Genomic DNA, 16,684 nt, shown 5'->3' on the forward strand with positions numbered 1-16,684 from the left:
ACTGACAGGACAATGGCAGCAGTCCCGATGGAGGTAACAGATTGCTGTCATTATGTTCTGTCAGCTGCTTTATTGCAGAAATGTCTTTATGAGAGGCAGTGGGAACTGTCTGCGCTGAAGGTGTCTGCATAGGCTGTCTAACTATAGTTTTAATAGCACACCAGATAACATCCAATAAGAAGGCACTTTGAGACTAGTAGCATGGGTCATAATCAGCCATCGTTTAATAATGAATTTCATACTGATGAACATGGCTTCATTATTATCCTGAGCATCCATTACTCGGTCTGCGTGTGTCCTCTGGGCGACTTTTCTCTGATGATGTCACAACACTGAGGAGGGGACAGCAACAGGGTTGATGCTCAGACCTGGATTTGGTTCTGTTGCCATGGGATACATATATGCTAATAAGAAAGACGGCCACACTCATGAGAAGTGCGATGGCAAATCCAGACAGGAGGCCGTAAAGTAGAGGCCATGTTCTGTCTAGCAGATGGTGCTGATAAGGTGGCACTGGTTGCCTTTTCACCACCAAGTCCAAGTCTTTCCAGGTGAATCCTCTGGCTGTGAAGCAATCAGTGGCAAGAGTTGTTAACATGAGTCATTGATTTTCAGGTAAGTTACAGTTGCTTACAGACAAATATGTTTAGTAAGTTTTGAAAAAAAGATATTAATACTTTTATTCAGCAAGGACGCAATCTGATCAAAAGTGACGGTAAAGACTTTTACATTGTAACAAAAAATTATATTTAAATAAATGCTGTTTTCTTTCATTTTCTATCCATCAAAATTGATTACGGTTTCACAAAAAATGTTAAGCAGTACAAGCGTTTTCAACATTAATAAATGTTTCTTGAGCAGCATATTAGAATGATTTCTAATGATGTGACACTGAAGACTGGAGTAATGATGCTGAAAATTCAGCTTTGACATCACCGGAATAAATTACATGTTAAGATATATTAAAATGTAAATCAGTTACTTTAAATTGTACTATTATTTCACAATATTACCGGTTTCACTGTATTTTGATCAAATAAATGTAGCCTTTCTTAGAATAAGAAGCTTCTTTCAAAAAAATTACAAATCACTAAGGCCCGGTTTCACAGACAGGGTTTATATTAAGCCAGGATTAGGCCTTAGTTCAATTAGGACATATAAGTAACTTTTATAAACATGCCTTAAAATGTTTTACTGGTGTGAAAAAGGCAGTGACATATTTTAAGCATAAACTATAAAAAAAATATTGACATAGTGTCTGTGACGTCACCCGTAGGTTTCTGAAAAGCAATTTTGAAGCCCAAAGTGGGCGGAGCCAGCCGTCACCATCTTGACAGTGCGTCACTGTGCGTCATTCCCGGATAACCGAAAATGGGCAAAGAGGCGGGATTAGCTGAGGTGACGTGACAGCTAACAGACAGAAGACAAGCGGCTAGTAGTGACAGCAGCGGCAATCCACCTGTCACTCAAGTGGCCACTCCCTTAATTATGCAGAACTTTAAGGCTTGGTATAATTTAAACGGATGAGTTTACTGCTGTAAAGTTGGCCATATTAACTATGGGATTGACTCTCATTTGGAGCCTGTCTCTAGCGGACAGTCGATGAATTGCAGTTTAAGTCACTTCAGTGTTGGATTCAAAAGAGAGACCGGAAGGTTGCCGCTTGATTTTACAGTGTAAGTAGCTTTCAGTTAAAACAGCTCAAACATGCATTTTAGTCTGGGTCTAGTCTTAAGCCTTGTCTGTGAAACCAGGGTTGCCAACCGCAAACATATGAACATATAATAATATATAATAATATAGGATAATGGTGGGGCCAGTTCAGCAGAAACTGACACTAAGCAGACAAAATAGCTTGTTCTGAGATTGTCAGGTTTATGATGTCAAAGACCCAAAATATTAACACATGACCTCGATGTTTATTCATCAACAACGCCTAATCAGTGCTTAGAAATGTGGCTCCTTCTTGACCAGAGGTGTCCAAACCTGCTCCTGGAGGGCCACTGTCCTGCAGAGTTTAGCTCAAACTTGCTTCATCACACCTCCCTGAAAGTGTCTAGTATGCCTAGTAAGAGCTTGAATAGCTCAGGTGTGTTTAATTGGGGTTGGAGCTGAACTCTGCAGGACAGTGGCCCTCCAGGAGCAGGATTGGACAACCCTGTTCTAGACTAACATTATAAGAGGCCCTCAGGGGGGGAAAAGACTTATATAATATTACCCCTTTAAAATGTACTTGCATAATAACATATTTTATGGTTTAGAAATAGAGACCCAAGAATACCACTCAAATGAATTAAAACACATCAGTCTTTCTATAATTTGTAAACCTTCTGAGGCATCTCACCCTGTTTTGCAGAGTACTGCAGAACCTCCTCATGATCGTCATGATCTGGTTGATGCTTCTCCATTTGGCTAACAAGTTCATGGTAGCCTTCCACATATCGCTGTATAGCAAGAGTTTTGTCCTGGTTGATGTTCTTACCCACCTCTGTTAGATAAAAAGCACATGCATTACTTCCAGTCCAGTTGTCTAGTGGTGACCGTTGTCTTTACTCATAGGGTTTTAACATGAATTCACTTCATTACTTGATGACAATTATGCTGGAGGCAGCTCTAGCAGCTGTTTATTTGTGACATTCATTTCATATTCGTACAAGACACAAGCAATTCTTGCAGCACATTAGGAAATCAAACACAGAGTAATAGCCTCCATGAAAGTCTTGAAATGAGATTAACTAAGTGTGCAGGGCCCAATAAATGTACCAAGTATAATGAAGCAAGAACAACTGAAGAAGACACACATGCCGGAACGTAAGTATGCAGTTTATCCAAGGTGCTGTCGCTGAGTGGCTACCGCTCATCATAGCCCATTTACAGGCCGCCAATTAAAGCGCTTGTAATTGCGGCATTGTGCATTTCCCATACGCATCAGTTTCTGTGTTTGCTTTTTATTTTCTGCAGTGCACCGCTTTTGACTGAAGGATGTTCTTGGGCTGTCGAGCCTGTCATTTTTTTTCCCCCCTCTTCTTCTCTGTTTATCCCTTTCTCCCTTTAACGGAGATGATGAAAGGAACAGATGGTGTGTAGTGAATCTGGTGTCAGCTCTAGCGAGCCTGCTGTCAAATCGTTTGCACCTTCTCATATCCGATGCCATTCGGCTGTGGAGTCGCCTGTACGCCGGACCACAATCACCCTGAGTGACAGGGTGCAAAGTGCGTTCTATCAGAAATGTATAAAAATAACATTATGCAGTCTGCTGAGTTTCATCTTTTGGCGTGTAAGATGAATGACTGTGAATTAGCTCGGTGCTCGTTGCATTAGTGGTGTGCAAAAACAAAAGAAAAGGAGATGGAAAAACTTTGTAAAAAGTTTTTGACAAACTTTATTGTTGGTAAATGAATATCATGTAGCTGTGGCTTTGTAGGGGTCCTTAAAGGTGAAGTATGTAGTTTTACTATGTTAAAATTAGGACTGCCCTCTAGTAGTCAACCAAACATTAGTCGATTGATTGATTAGTCGATACATTTTAAATCCACAATGAACAGATTGTTAGGTTACACTTTATTTTAAAGGAACACTCCACTTTTTTTTTTCGCAAATAGGCTCATTTTCCAATTCCCCCAGAGTTAAACAGTTGAGTTTTACCGTTTTCAAATCCATTCACCGATCTCCGGGTTTGGCGGTACCACTTTTAGCATAGCTTAGCATAGATCATTGAATCTGATTAGACTGTTAGCATCTCTCTCAAACAAATGACCAGAGAGTTTCGATATTTTTCCTATTTAAAACTTGACTCTTCTGTAGTTACATCGTGTACTAAGACCGACGGAAAATGAAAAGTTGCGATTTTCTAGGCTGATATGGCTAGGAACTATACTCTCATTCCTGCGTAATAATCAAGGAACTTTGCTGCCATACCATGGGTGCAGCAAGCACAATAATAGATATTACGCAGCGCCTGAAAATAGTCCCCAGCTAGGTAACTACACAAACTTAGTGCCGGTCACGTTGGAAGTTGTGAACGGTAAAACTCAAACGGTAAAACTCAACTGTTTAACTCTAGGGGAGTTGGAAAATGAGCCTATTTCCAAAAAAAGTGGAGTGTTCCTTTAAGGTGTCCATGTTACAGTGTAAATATACATTTAAGTACTGAGTAATAATTAACTACATGCACTAGGGTTAGGAATAGGGGTTGGTTTAGGGTTAGTTGCATGTAGTTACGCATAATTTATAGATTTTTTTTTATCTACAGTAACTACAAATAACAAGGACACTGTAAAATAAAGTGTTACCGATTGTTAACACGGCTGTTCCATGTTGTAATTAGAGTATGTCGGGTAGGAAATCCAAATGTTTGCCTATTATTATACGGTCTCAATCATGGCTTATCATTTGAAGCATGTAAGTAGTAGCCTAAGTTCACATGGTCTCTTGCTCTAACATTGAGGATAATTGTGCGCTATAATTAGGCGCATATCCAAGTGTTCGTGTGGAGTATGGAAGCTAAATTAGTACTTTGGTGACAGCTTGACATGTTTAAATTAATATGCATTTCAGTCGGCACATCCACTATCCCGTTGAGATGATCAGTCAGCATCTGCGGTAAGCTTTATGTGTGCACTTGAGCGCTTCATTTATATGTTAAAAGCTCTATATTATGGTTTAGTATTTTTCTGTATTGTAGAACAATGTTAGCAATGTTACATATAATATTTTTTCTTGGCCCTGAAACTCAAGCCATTTTCCCATGCCACTCTCCCAGTATATATGTAAGTAAATTAGTGTTGTCACGATACCAAAATTATTGTTTCGATACCGATACCAAGTCAAGAATTGCGATTTCGATACTTTTTCGATACTTTTCCTGAAAAGGGAGAAACACTCTCAAATATCATTGCTGTGCTTCATTTTAAAACCGGGACAACATTCTAATCATATAACACACTAATAAATGAACATATGAACAGCAAATATATTAAACATTTGAACAAAATATGAAATATCAAAATATCAAAAATAAATTAGAGCAATGACATTCAAGGTAAAAAAATAAATAAATTTAGCAGCATTATCTCAGTTATCATAAGAAACATAAGAGTTACTGGTTGAGTCTTTTCACATAGTGTAATAGCGTAGCGCGTCTGTGTTGCACGTCACCACGTAGGCTCACTATTGGGCGACGCTGGTCATGTGTGTGATGCGTCTGACGTACAACACAGAAGCGCTACGCTTAAACACTACGTGAAAAGACTCGAGGCCCAGAGAGAAGGAAATGAAAAGTGGAATAAAGTCGTTATTTTTGTTTGTTTTTGTGCACAAAAAGTATTCTCGTCGCTTTATAAACTTAAGATTGAGCCACTGTAGTCACTTGGACTATATTAACGATGTCTTTAATACATTTTCTGGGCCAGCAAGTTATAATGCCTTAGGAAGCCTATGGAGGAGTGATCCAGCTCTCAGATTTAATCAAAAATATCTTAATTTGTGTTCTGAAGATGAATGAAAGTATTACGGGGTTGGAACAACATGAGGGTGAGTAATTACTGACAGAATTTTCATTTTTGGGTGAACTAACCCTTTAAATGAACGACTACTAGTCGACTAGAAAAAACGGTCACACTTTAGTTTAGGGTCCAATTCTCATTATTAACTACAACTTTTACCTCAATAAACTCCTAATAACTGCTTATTAATAGTTAGTAGTTGTTCAGTTTATAGTTAATAGTGAGAATTGGACCTTAAACTAAAGTGTTACCAAAAAATCTTTAGCTAGGGGCAGCCTTAGTTAAAGTACTTTCTTCTGCAAAGTGGAGCATTTGATAATATATAAAAAAAAAATTATAAAATCAAATGTAGAGAAATATCTACGACTCAGAATTTTGGAAAGTGAAGAGTAGAGCACTTAGGAACAACAGTACAATGTAGCTATTCTATACTATTTTGTGTAAATTAAATGAAAAACAACACTAAAACATAAAACATTAAAAACTAAAATCAATGATTTGAATCATTTAACAAGTGACTTTAAGCATCACGTTATAATGATCAGTATGAAAAATGGATATCCTTTTGATATAGATTACATTTCAGTGTTAGTATTAAAGGTATAGCGGAGGATTTTTTACTTCCGGGTGGATCACCTTTACTTTTCAGGATGTGTGCGGCACACTTAACAAAGGTAGTCTAAATGATATAAAATCAATAACAATTTAGATGATGAATCAATTCACACAGGCATTATCAAAAATACTGCTAAATTAAAGAATCTCTAATATCAGCCAAAAACCATTATGGTAATGATATATTGTGCATCTCTTCTCAATAGTGTACAAATTATTGTAGTATCAGTTTGATTGTTTACTGAGTGTGGTGGTGCAGTGCATGTATGTGTGTAAGTGTTGTGTGCAGCTGACCTATGGCGATGTCAGTCCTGCCGATCTGTTGCAGTGCACGAGACAGCCTGTCGTAGTATATCTCCTTGCCGTGAATCTGCAGCCAGTCCTTCAGCGCTGAACGACAGGGGGGCTTCTGGTCTGACAATCACACACACATGCAAAATATCAAACGTGCTCCAGACAGGCAGAAGGAAAGCAGCCAGCTCTTCAGTTGTTCAGGCAATTAAACAATTCAATCATGTCCCGCTACCTCGATAGATTTAATTTCTGATGAAAAGGTATTACATCAACAATTCGTCTGGTTGAGATGTCTCTCGAGTGGGCCACTCAACGGCAGACTGATGTGTGCAGTGGAGATAAACAAATACATTTGGTTGCTCATGACCTCTTCATTTACTGCCGGATGTGTCTCGTCACACATCGCACTGCTGGGTTTCATTAGCATAAAACTAATAAGTATCAATTTGTTAGAGCTGATTTAGACTACGCTTGTGTTTATCACGGTTACCTGTGTGTCTGCGTCTTCTTGACTGCAGTAACTGGTTCCTTTCTGCAGATAGTCGGTCCAAGTGTTGGAAGATGTTGTCCTCAGGTTGAGTCATGGCCGAGATGAACTCCTCACACTCGCTATCTGTCAATAGCTCCACCAGACGCTTCAGCTGGTGAGGTCCAATGTCCTCGGCCACTGCGGCCGAAGAGGACAAAACAGACACATTTCAATATTTAGACGCTTCAGCTGGTGAGGTCCAATGTCCTCGGCCACTGCGGCCGAAGAGGACAAAACAGACACATTTCAATATTTTGTTTCCTGCCCCACACTTATAATGTTAGTCAAGGTTATTGGGACTAGAAAGTTGTAATTTAGTTTAACATGACCATTGTTCTATATGTAAATTATTCTTTTGTGACTGACAAATCGTTTTGTGTGTGAAATGAGTGACCACGCCTCCAAGTTTTTGATATGTAAATGTGCACGGTCATATTCTAATCTACACTTGGTTATGAATATGAATGGGTGGTCTATTTGAAATGTTGGATGTTATCAGAACTTTGGGGTCACTTAATAAGATATGTTTTTTAAAAGAAGTCTCTCAAAGCTGCATTTATGATAAAAAATGCAGTAAAATAGTAGTATGTTGAAATATTATTACAGTTTAAATTGTTTTCTATTTTATTTTTTTTAAAATGTAATTCCTGTGATGTAAAAGCATCATTACTCCAGTCTTCAGTGTCACATGATCCTTCAGAAATCATTCTAATATGCTGATTTGCTGCTCAAATTATTATTTTTGTTATCAATGCTGGAAACAGTTGTGCTGCTTGATATTTTTGTAGGAACCGTGATACTTTTGTTCAGGATTCTTTGATGAATAGTTTGGACATCATGGGAGGAAAAAATATATTTCAATTCTTTTGCGTGTTCTCTATTTAGTGTTCTCTATTTAATAACCATAATAAAAGCAATCACGGCTTCGCGGGGCTTATTGCTTATACGCGCTCCGCATCGTGCCTAACAATGCCCCTTAGCTGTTCTAAATTCACTGTAAAACACCGCTTCAATGGGCTTATTGCTTTTATAAAACGGTTACTCCATAAAAATATTCATTTTAATATTTATTTTATTCATAAAATAAACATCAGCAACAAAAAAATATAACGTTCTAACGCATTTATTCCTCAATTGCCAAGCAATGTAGTTCCAGAGAGGTTGCTAAGCAACACATGCAGCAACAAAGAATCACAAACGCAGTTACGCAGTAATACCAGAGAATGTCTGGTAATACTAATGTAATGCGGTCACAGGTGGTGTGTGTTTGTCGAGTAATTTACAACGGCTTCGAACGCGGCTCAACCAATCAGAATCAAGGAGAATGTAAAAGCCTTTACTGTCACTTTCAATCCTAAATCATTCTTGCTAAATAAAAAGTAATTTCTTTCGAAACAAAAAAAAAATCTAACTGGCCCCAAACTTATGAATGATAGTATACGCTTTAGATATAGGCTATGGGTAAGAGAGAGAATAACTGGGTAAAGCATGGACATTTCTGTAGTCAATTTTTTATTTTTCTTATTAGTTAAAAAATTACTATTTCTATAATCTTTTTTTTTTTATTTTGTGATTGGTAATAGCAGTAATGAGCACTCTGGAGGAGCACACACGCCAGACAAACAGCTGTATTGCAACTGAATGAAATGTAATGCATTTTACAGCACAAGTGTTTCTTTTTTTACGATTTTTTTTAACTAGCCATATTAATAACATGACATTTATGATGACTTTTTAATATCTTCTCCATTTTCTGATTTGTTTCTTATTCGCCCTGCATTTTCGTAATAACATTTTATTCAATGGATCAGTTCATTTCTTGAGGTGCAGTGCAATAATTTGTCATGTAACACCTTTCTCTCTCTCCAACACACACACACACAATGTATGCATACAGTTATGCCTTTACCACGATTCTAGGTGTACCTGTATCACGCTTTATGGCAGCTGTTATGATGGCAGCTAATACCATCCTTTGAGGAATGTATAGAACAGCTGTGAAAATCATGGGAGCGGCGGACGCGTGACGTCGTGGGGAAGAGGTGTAATCAATTAATGGGGATGTGTGATAGGAGACACATTTCCCTCTCTATCACTGTCACCTTCAGTGAATAAGCCATCCTCTCATGTCAATACCGCACAGCAGGTGGATCAGTCACACAGAACTTTGTGTCTATTCATTATTTGCATCTGCTGTAAGCCATCTCCACTTACCTGTATCGTCGGCAAGACTTGGGCTGAAGAAAAGGAGGAGGAAGAAGCTGAGCACCAATCCTTGCATTGTAACTGAAATCTTTGAGATGGCAGTTGCATCTGTGGGTCTGTCTTTATTTTCAAATTGTCTGGAATCATGAGTCATCATGCGTGGAATTTGAAACTAAACAGTCTGTGCTGTTCTGTGGACAAATGGCTCTATTTGGCCGGTTTCGACTAAAGGAACAGCCAGTGCTGGAAGCTATTATCAACCCGGCCTGAAATAGTCAAGGTCCTCCACAAGGACGCCTTCTATTTCTCCTTATTCTCTTTCACTCTGTTTCTTCTCCTGGAGGATTTAAATGAATAAACACCATGATTGTGAATTTAGCACCAAGCAATATTTTCAGCCAAAAGATTAATATTTGCTCGAGACATGATACATTTTTCACAGCATTTCTACGTACATCCCCGCAACCGCCCAGTGATTAAACCCCCTCAATAATTGACCCTGTATATATATAAATATATTGTAGAGTGGTTTAGAATAGTGAAACAGGGCTTGTTTCTTGCTACACCCTCCTGTTAATTTGAGCAGTTTTAGTGAAATATAGTTCTTTTGAACAATATCTGAGATCAATCGTGCATGTTTTGCACGTAATGGGGCTGTTTGCATGTAATGGGGATATTGAACTATTTAACTGTGGTGTTTGGCAAGCTGTCTGGCAGGCAAAAACCAAAAATCACAGCAAATTAAGTCATTGTACTTCAAACACTGCCTTGATGCAGTTCCAGCTTTTTAAAATGTGATGTTGCCATGGTTCACATCAATGCAAAATAGGAAAGCACAGGGCTGTGCATTGATCTTAGATTGTTTCAACAGCGGCCCTATACAACAGGATTTGTTTTTTCTATATATTTGTGATTTCAAGGACCTCAAAATGTGATAAGAAACATTTTTAATTCAATTAAATTATTCCCCCTTTTCATACATTTCTCACAGACCCAGCTTGGTGTCTGGAATACTTCATTTTAATTGGTCTTTCGTTGCATGCAGTGTTTAAATATCTCAATTATTAAAATAATTTAAACCCAAATCAGTATTGCATCTCCTTGTACTTTGTATCTGGTTATTTATATATTATTACATTTATGCTTTTGGCAGACACTTATTCAAAGCGACTTACATTTCACTTGAGGTATATATTTGATCAGTTCATGCATTCCTTCACTCTCAGAAAAAAAGGTACAAAAGCTGTCACTGGGACAGTACCCTTCAAAAGGGATCTAATATGTACCATTTAGGTACTAATATGTACACGTTTGGTACCAATATGTACATGTTTGGTACCAATATGTACCTTTGAGGGACTTAAATGCACTCTTTAGGTACAAAGCTGTACCTTTTGAAAAGGTACCGCCACAGTGACAGCTTTTGTACCTTTTTTTCTGAGAGTGTTGGGAATCGAACCTGGGATTGGTAAGTGTAAGACTCTACAGTGTAAGCTAAAAATATATACTATTTTTAACACATAAATGGATTGGCAGGTGTTATGTAAGGTATAATATATAGTCAGTCTGTCATTATCACAAAATAAACCCCTTCAGTGTGATGGAAGACCTCTTTGCTTTGCGTCAAGGTTTAATTTGTGATAATGACCAGCCTAACATTATCTCTTACATAACTCTCTTTAACAGGGTTATTAGCAAAGCTATGTTTGAAAATGACCAAGTATATGTGATGTATATAGCATTGTTTTGTATGAAGTTCCTTAGTGCTTTACATTTGGCTGAACATGCATTTTCAGTGCTGTTATCTAGCCACATGTATAAAAGGGTTTGATCATGTCAAAACATGATTTAACAGTGAAAACAGTTTTGTTGTGCATGAGAAGCCACAGGCGTAACCTTGAGGCATAACTCCAACTTTGCATTTATTTTTCATTTTCGAGGAGCATGTCTGTCGACAAGGGGAATCAACCAAACAGCTTTTTTTATCTTTTTTTTTTTGCAATGAATGTTGATGAACTTTAAAGCCCTCTGTATGGGGGTGTCTTGCAGTACACAGCCTCGCTTTGAACTCGCTTCACCTCAGCTTGGCTTTTTGTGAAATCATTTCCAAGATTAACATCATCTCAGCCTCCACCGCATGAATGCAAAGAGCAGGTCACATATTTGGAGCACATTTGGTGGACTAATTGAAATTCATAAACCACAACATTCATACTACAAATGCCAGGGCAGCGAGTAAGGGCTTGTTTTATTATAGTAGTTTATTGTCAGGATTAAGCAATTCACACAAACACATTTTGTAAAGTGAGTTTATTAGTGTGGGTTGAGAGAATGAAGGCTGAACCAGCATACATAAATACATCTTGGCAAGCTTTGTGAATCTTGCTCGTGTGTGTGTGTGTGTGTGTGTGTGTGTGTGTGTTTGTGTGTGTGTACTTAGCCCGCCTCAGCTCTCTAAACAACAGCAGATGAACAAACATGCCATGTTTTGCGGAGCTACGGTGCGCTAAAGGGCAGGGTGAGGTACGTTGCTTTACATAGATGTTTAGATATGCTGAACTTAAAAGCGTTCATTGCATAATAGGACAGCCGGGGCTTAACATTCACAGCGTTTAGCATACAACTTTCATGACCTGCATTAATCCGTGCAAGCATGAAGCACATGCCAAATTATGCTACAACTGAAAACTAGCATGCTTTCTTAAGCTATACATGTACTCTTGACATGTGTTTCGCCTCGTATCTGTGCTGTTTCCCCCCCCCCCTGTTAACACGAGACAGGCCTTCGCAGGTTGTGGAAGGTGATGAGATCTTTCCATGTCTCCTACACTTCACACCACTGAAATCTGATTGGACATCTACACAGACTCCGGTGGAATGAAGGATAGAATTCACAGAGCAGATAAAACATCTTTACGGCTTCCGCAGCTCTTCCATACCTGTGTGAAGTATGACACAACATAAGCACACTGTCAATAAATGAATCACAGGGATTACAGACCATTCGAAACACTGTACTCATTCTAACTGCAAAAAGTTTTGAAAATGTAAACATAAAATTCTAAATCTAACTGATTATTTGTTGTGCAGGTTCAGGATGTTCCATGCTCAAGGCTGTTGTTGCATTGAGAAAGTGTCCTGTGACTTGGCCTCTCCCTTCAGCGAGCCCAAACCTGTCTCTCCCTTCATGCCTGTAGGTCATACAGGTACGAGGCCTGTTTGCTTTGCCAACCACAAAAAAAAAACGTACATTTCGACTCCCAACACAGTGTAACCCAACCCTAAACCCCCACCCCCCCCCCTGCGAACATGCTTGTGTGCTTGATAAGGGGGTTTCCAAGTGTTATGATACGTATCTGTACTGATTTACCCTCCTACATGCACACAATCATCAGTTCTTATTACTGAAGTTGTAATTCATGTATGTACTTACATATTTTAAACTTTGTTCAAAAGTAGTTTTTTAGTTTTTAGTTTTTTAACATCATTGCAGCCAAGCAGAATGTAGAAAGACTTTAGGTCAACTTGAAAAAAAAACAATTCAACACAATATTTATAATACAATACAAATGTCAGTTTCTTAAGGCAATGTTGAATGATAAATGTTACCCACCTTGATTTTAAACACACACTTACCTTGTACATGGTGTTAGATCCAACTTGGTGCTAAACAAACAACAAACATTTGTTTTCTGTCAAAAATAAAAAAGGCCTAAACCTTTAGTATGAAGTACTTTTTTAGTTGGTCCCAATGTGCGCGTGAGTCCCATCGTGGTGAGCAGCAGTGTGATCCTCTTTCTCAGGTCTCTTTATTTGCCTACCTGCTTCAGGTAGCGCTGCTACACCAGCAGCCAGCGACCAATGGGAATTAGCCTTTTTTTTGTAAACCGCACCCCTTCGTATCATAAATCTGAACCACACCTAGTGCCACTAACTCACTAAGTGTAATGTTAATTTATAATAGAATTTAAGTTCGAAACTTTAACTTAATAGATATTTTACTGCACACTGCTTATATGCAGATTCATCTCAAATACATTTATGACGATTTGCGTTCGTTGTTTAATGGTTGGCTTTTGCATATACATTCAATCGTTTTTACTGTAAAATGGCCACAAAAACAAAAACCAGTACCATTACCTGTGCTGACATGACAAACAGCCACAGACTTTGGTCTTTATGACTGTAACTTGCTTACACATTGTATCAAAAAATCGTGTTTAAAACGGCATGTTTTTTGTTTTGTTTGTTTTTTTACACAATGTGCTGTGAGCTCAAGTCTGAACAGGAGCAGGAATGCCCCACCCCTCCTGTTGATTTCTATAGGCATTCGGAACAAGACAATGGGCATGTGGGTAGGAAACGGCGGGGGTTTGACTGATTACAAATCTGATGGAATTCCTGAGCTTGAATTCTCACAATCACCTGGGAACATGATTTCATGTGGCACATTTTGAGAGCTGTGTTTATTTAGTAGGATTTTGCCTCGCTCATCTTGTGTAATCTGACAAAATTGCAAGCTGATACGATGATATGATAAAGTTAATTAGGGCAGCTTCTGGAAATGGTGACGTCAATAAAAAGTGTACTAAGACACGATTTGCAAAGGCCTGCAAAAAAAGAGGATGTGGCACTCAATAGTTTGACCCAGTCAACTCTATATAATGCCGTATGACACCACATTTGAGTGTCAATTAGTTTTCTGTTTTGGCTAAAGCTAGGTTCATGTTTAATGTCGACCGCAATGTTTCTTCTACAAAGAAAATAGAAGCTATTGAACTTATTTCACTTCATTAGATGTTCTGAGGCAATTTTTGTACATTCTGAATCTGTATGAGGAGTCAGCAGAGCTGTCTGAGCATGCAGTGTCCACCCATTCTTTCTCTTTCTGTCTCTTCTTAACCCCTGGAACTCTACACCAGAGGGTGAGGTTTGAAATCCTGTCAGATAAGATCTCTACTGCGTGTGTTACTCTCAGCACTGTCTCTGTGAGTGTCTCCAAGCACTTACGAGCATAATTACTTATAAGTTTCATTTGAATTTGTCCTTTTGTTATCGACATTTATTATCTTACAAAAGAGTTCTATTTCATATAATTGTTGCTTTCTATTCATCAAAGAATGCTGAAAAAAAAAAGCAACAAAAATATTAACATATTGAATACACAAAATTCTTAAGCAGCACTATTTTCAACATTGATAATAAGTGTCTTGAGCACCAAAATCAGTATAAATGGAAAACAGTTCTTTTAAACTATAAAATTTCACAAGATTACTGTTTTACTTAGAGGGAAAACTTTTGAAAGGTAGTGTATGTCTATATGGACAAGCCTAAATGTTGTATATACAGTGAAGACAAAATTTTAATTCCATTTGATAAACAACTTGTAAAACAAGAACATCATAGTTGTATCAGTTTGTGGTGATTTAGAATGTAAAATGTTCCTATTTCGCATGAGACTTTTGTTCCCCACTGTTTGTTCCAAAGACCACTGCAGCATTCTTAAACTTACAAGGCAAGCACCTGGTCACAACCCTAAGATAAAAAAAATCAGTAGTTTAACTGACCCAAGTCAAACTTTGGGGGAAAACAAAAGCTGCGTCAAAGGAGGTTAAAAGCAAACATCCTCCCTTCTGTGTGAGGGTGAAGTCTTTGTGCCCAAGTGTTTGTCCAAACAATCAGCTGCAGAAATCACTCATTCTGTCCCCATCTTAAATCTTAAATACACACTAGAGTGGATACCATGTTAATGGTGTGACAATATATTATTTTATATTATAAATTAGATTTTTTTTTTAAACTAAATAAGTTTAATTTTGTCATGTACTGTAGTTAAAACTGGGAGTGGACGAAGTACACAAATCAAGTATTTGAGTGAAAGTTCAGATACCCTAATAAAATAATACTCCATTTCAATTTTACTTGAGGAAAAGTACAGAGGCACTACATTTTTAATGTACATAAGTATAAAAAGTACTGATTGTCTGCTCAAGATGTGTGGGTGGGGGCTACATATGTATACTCTTATACAGTATATACCATATAGTATATAGTTTTTGGGCAAAATGTGTTAACATTAAAAAGAACACAAATATTTTTAACGTTATGTTTAGATTTTACCTAAAACCTACCCATTCAGATGGTAATATAATGTCCACATTCAAGCATTATATAGTGGGCTTTTACAGCAGATTTAGTTCACAAACAACTGATGGGCGTGATCTAAATATTGTTTTCATATACACTAATAGTACCTAAAATTCGGCATAATAACTTTTCGTGCCGTCAGTGCACTCAAGCTCATAAGATCTCCCGTTCTTTGCTCATTTTGAGTCGGACGTGAATTCATTGAGTTGCTAACTGGAGGCCGGGTCTTTGAATGAGTGAGTTGTTGACTTGAGAACAGATGCAATCGAATCAAACCAATTCACCTCTTAAGAGGTTGATTGAAAAGAATTAGCTCGTTCACGAATCAGACGTGAACGAGCTAATATATTGATATTTTATATATTTATATGTACATTTACATTTACACATTTGGCAGGCGCTTTTATCCAAAGCGACTCATATACATTCTTATCAGTTCTTGCTTTCCCTAGGGAATCGAACCCATGACCTTGGCATTGCAAGCGCACACGTTCTACTGTTTGAGCTACAATATTTGACACTAATGATGTCTTATTTAATTTTTTCATTTTTGCAATGGGGAAAAGCAGGAAAGTTGCTTGCAATCGATGCGTAAATGTTTCTGTGGTCACTGTTTGTTACCTTGAGTTAATTTGATTATTGATTGCATTTTTACTTAAATCAGAGAACATCACAAGTTAATTCAGGTTAAAAGGGACAATTTAATGTAGACTTATTGGCAGTGCAATGAGATTTTGCTGTGGCACTGGGGAAGAGATGGCCTACTGGTCAACAAACCAAGCGTGTATAATATACAGGGCTGTATTACTTTGAAACTTCAGGTCAGTGCAGAGTTATGCTTCTCTGACCCCCATCAAATAGACATACACTCACACACACAATGGTGCTGGGTTACAGTAGCCTCTTCCCTGTGGGCGGCAAATCTGTCTCAACGCGTCCAGGAATGTATTCATTCTTTCTTTCTTTTCTATATGTGTGTGTGTGGAACTGCAGAGAAAGTTAGATCTACCTCATGATCTACCTTTACTCTTTTCTGTCTCCCATGAGAGCATGAATACTGATCGGTTTAAAGAATAAAATGCATCCCGTTTCCCCCACGTCTGACTCATACATGCAAGAATGCAGCTGTATTGTGGTTCTCTGCTCTGCTCATGCGAAAACCTTCCGCTTGCACACTGCGACATGAAAGCCATGATTAGCAAATATCCCCTGACACATAAAACAAGTCCATGCGCTTCACCTTCAAACTGCCTTTAGACATATTAACCTGTAATTCTTGGCAAAGATGCTTCAGATTAAATGAAGTAAACTTATATAACTTGTAAGAAAGGCTTCCTTATAGGTGATGTATGCTCTATACTATATTCTCTGTTCATCTCTCTCCATTGCT

At 38.0% G+C, this 16,684-nt stretch overlaps 1 protein-coding gene across 1 annotated transcript; it reads right to left on the minus strand.

Annotated features, from left to right (window-relative positions):
- Positions 1-200: 200 nt before the first annotated feature.
- tmdd1 (transmembrane and death domain 1) lies at positions 201-9,282 on the minus strand. Its single transcript, XM_084429203.1, has 5 exons — positions 9,157-9,282; positions 6,904-7,080; positions 6,414-6,533; positions 2,345-2,488; positions 201-564 (listed from the first exon to the last, which is right to left on the minus strand). Exons 1-5 carry the CDS (start codon positions 9,221-9,223, stop codon positions 263-265), a joined length of 810 nt encoding a protein of 269 aa, XP_084285329.1. The 5' UTR covers positions 9,224-9,282; the 3' UTR covers positions 201-262.
- Positions 9,283-16,684: the final 7,402 nt, after the last annotated feature.

The sequence above is a fragment of the Rutilus rutilus genome (assembly GCF_951802725.1).
Source record: "Rutilus rutilus genome assembly, chromosome: 13".
Lineage (NCBI taxonomy): Eukaryota > Metazoa > Chordata > Actinopteri > Cypriniformes > Leuciscidae > Rutilus > Rutilus rutilus.

Excerpts from the sequence above, each read along its gene's own strand:
- tmdd1 (XM_084429203.1), bottom strand. The coding sequence starts at position 9,223 with ATGCAAGGATTGGTGCTCAGCTTCTTCCTCCTCCTTTTCTTCAGCCCA. Across the intron at positions 7,081-9,156 it reads AAGTCTTGCCGACGATACAG|TGGCCGAGGACATTGGACCT; the intron begins GTAAGTGGAGAT and ends CTTCGGCCGCAG. Across the intron at positions 2,489-6,413 it reads CAGGACTGACATCGCCATAG|AGGTGGGTAAGAACATCAAC; the intron begins GTCAGCTGCACA and ends TTTATCTAACAG.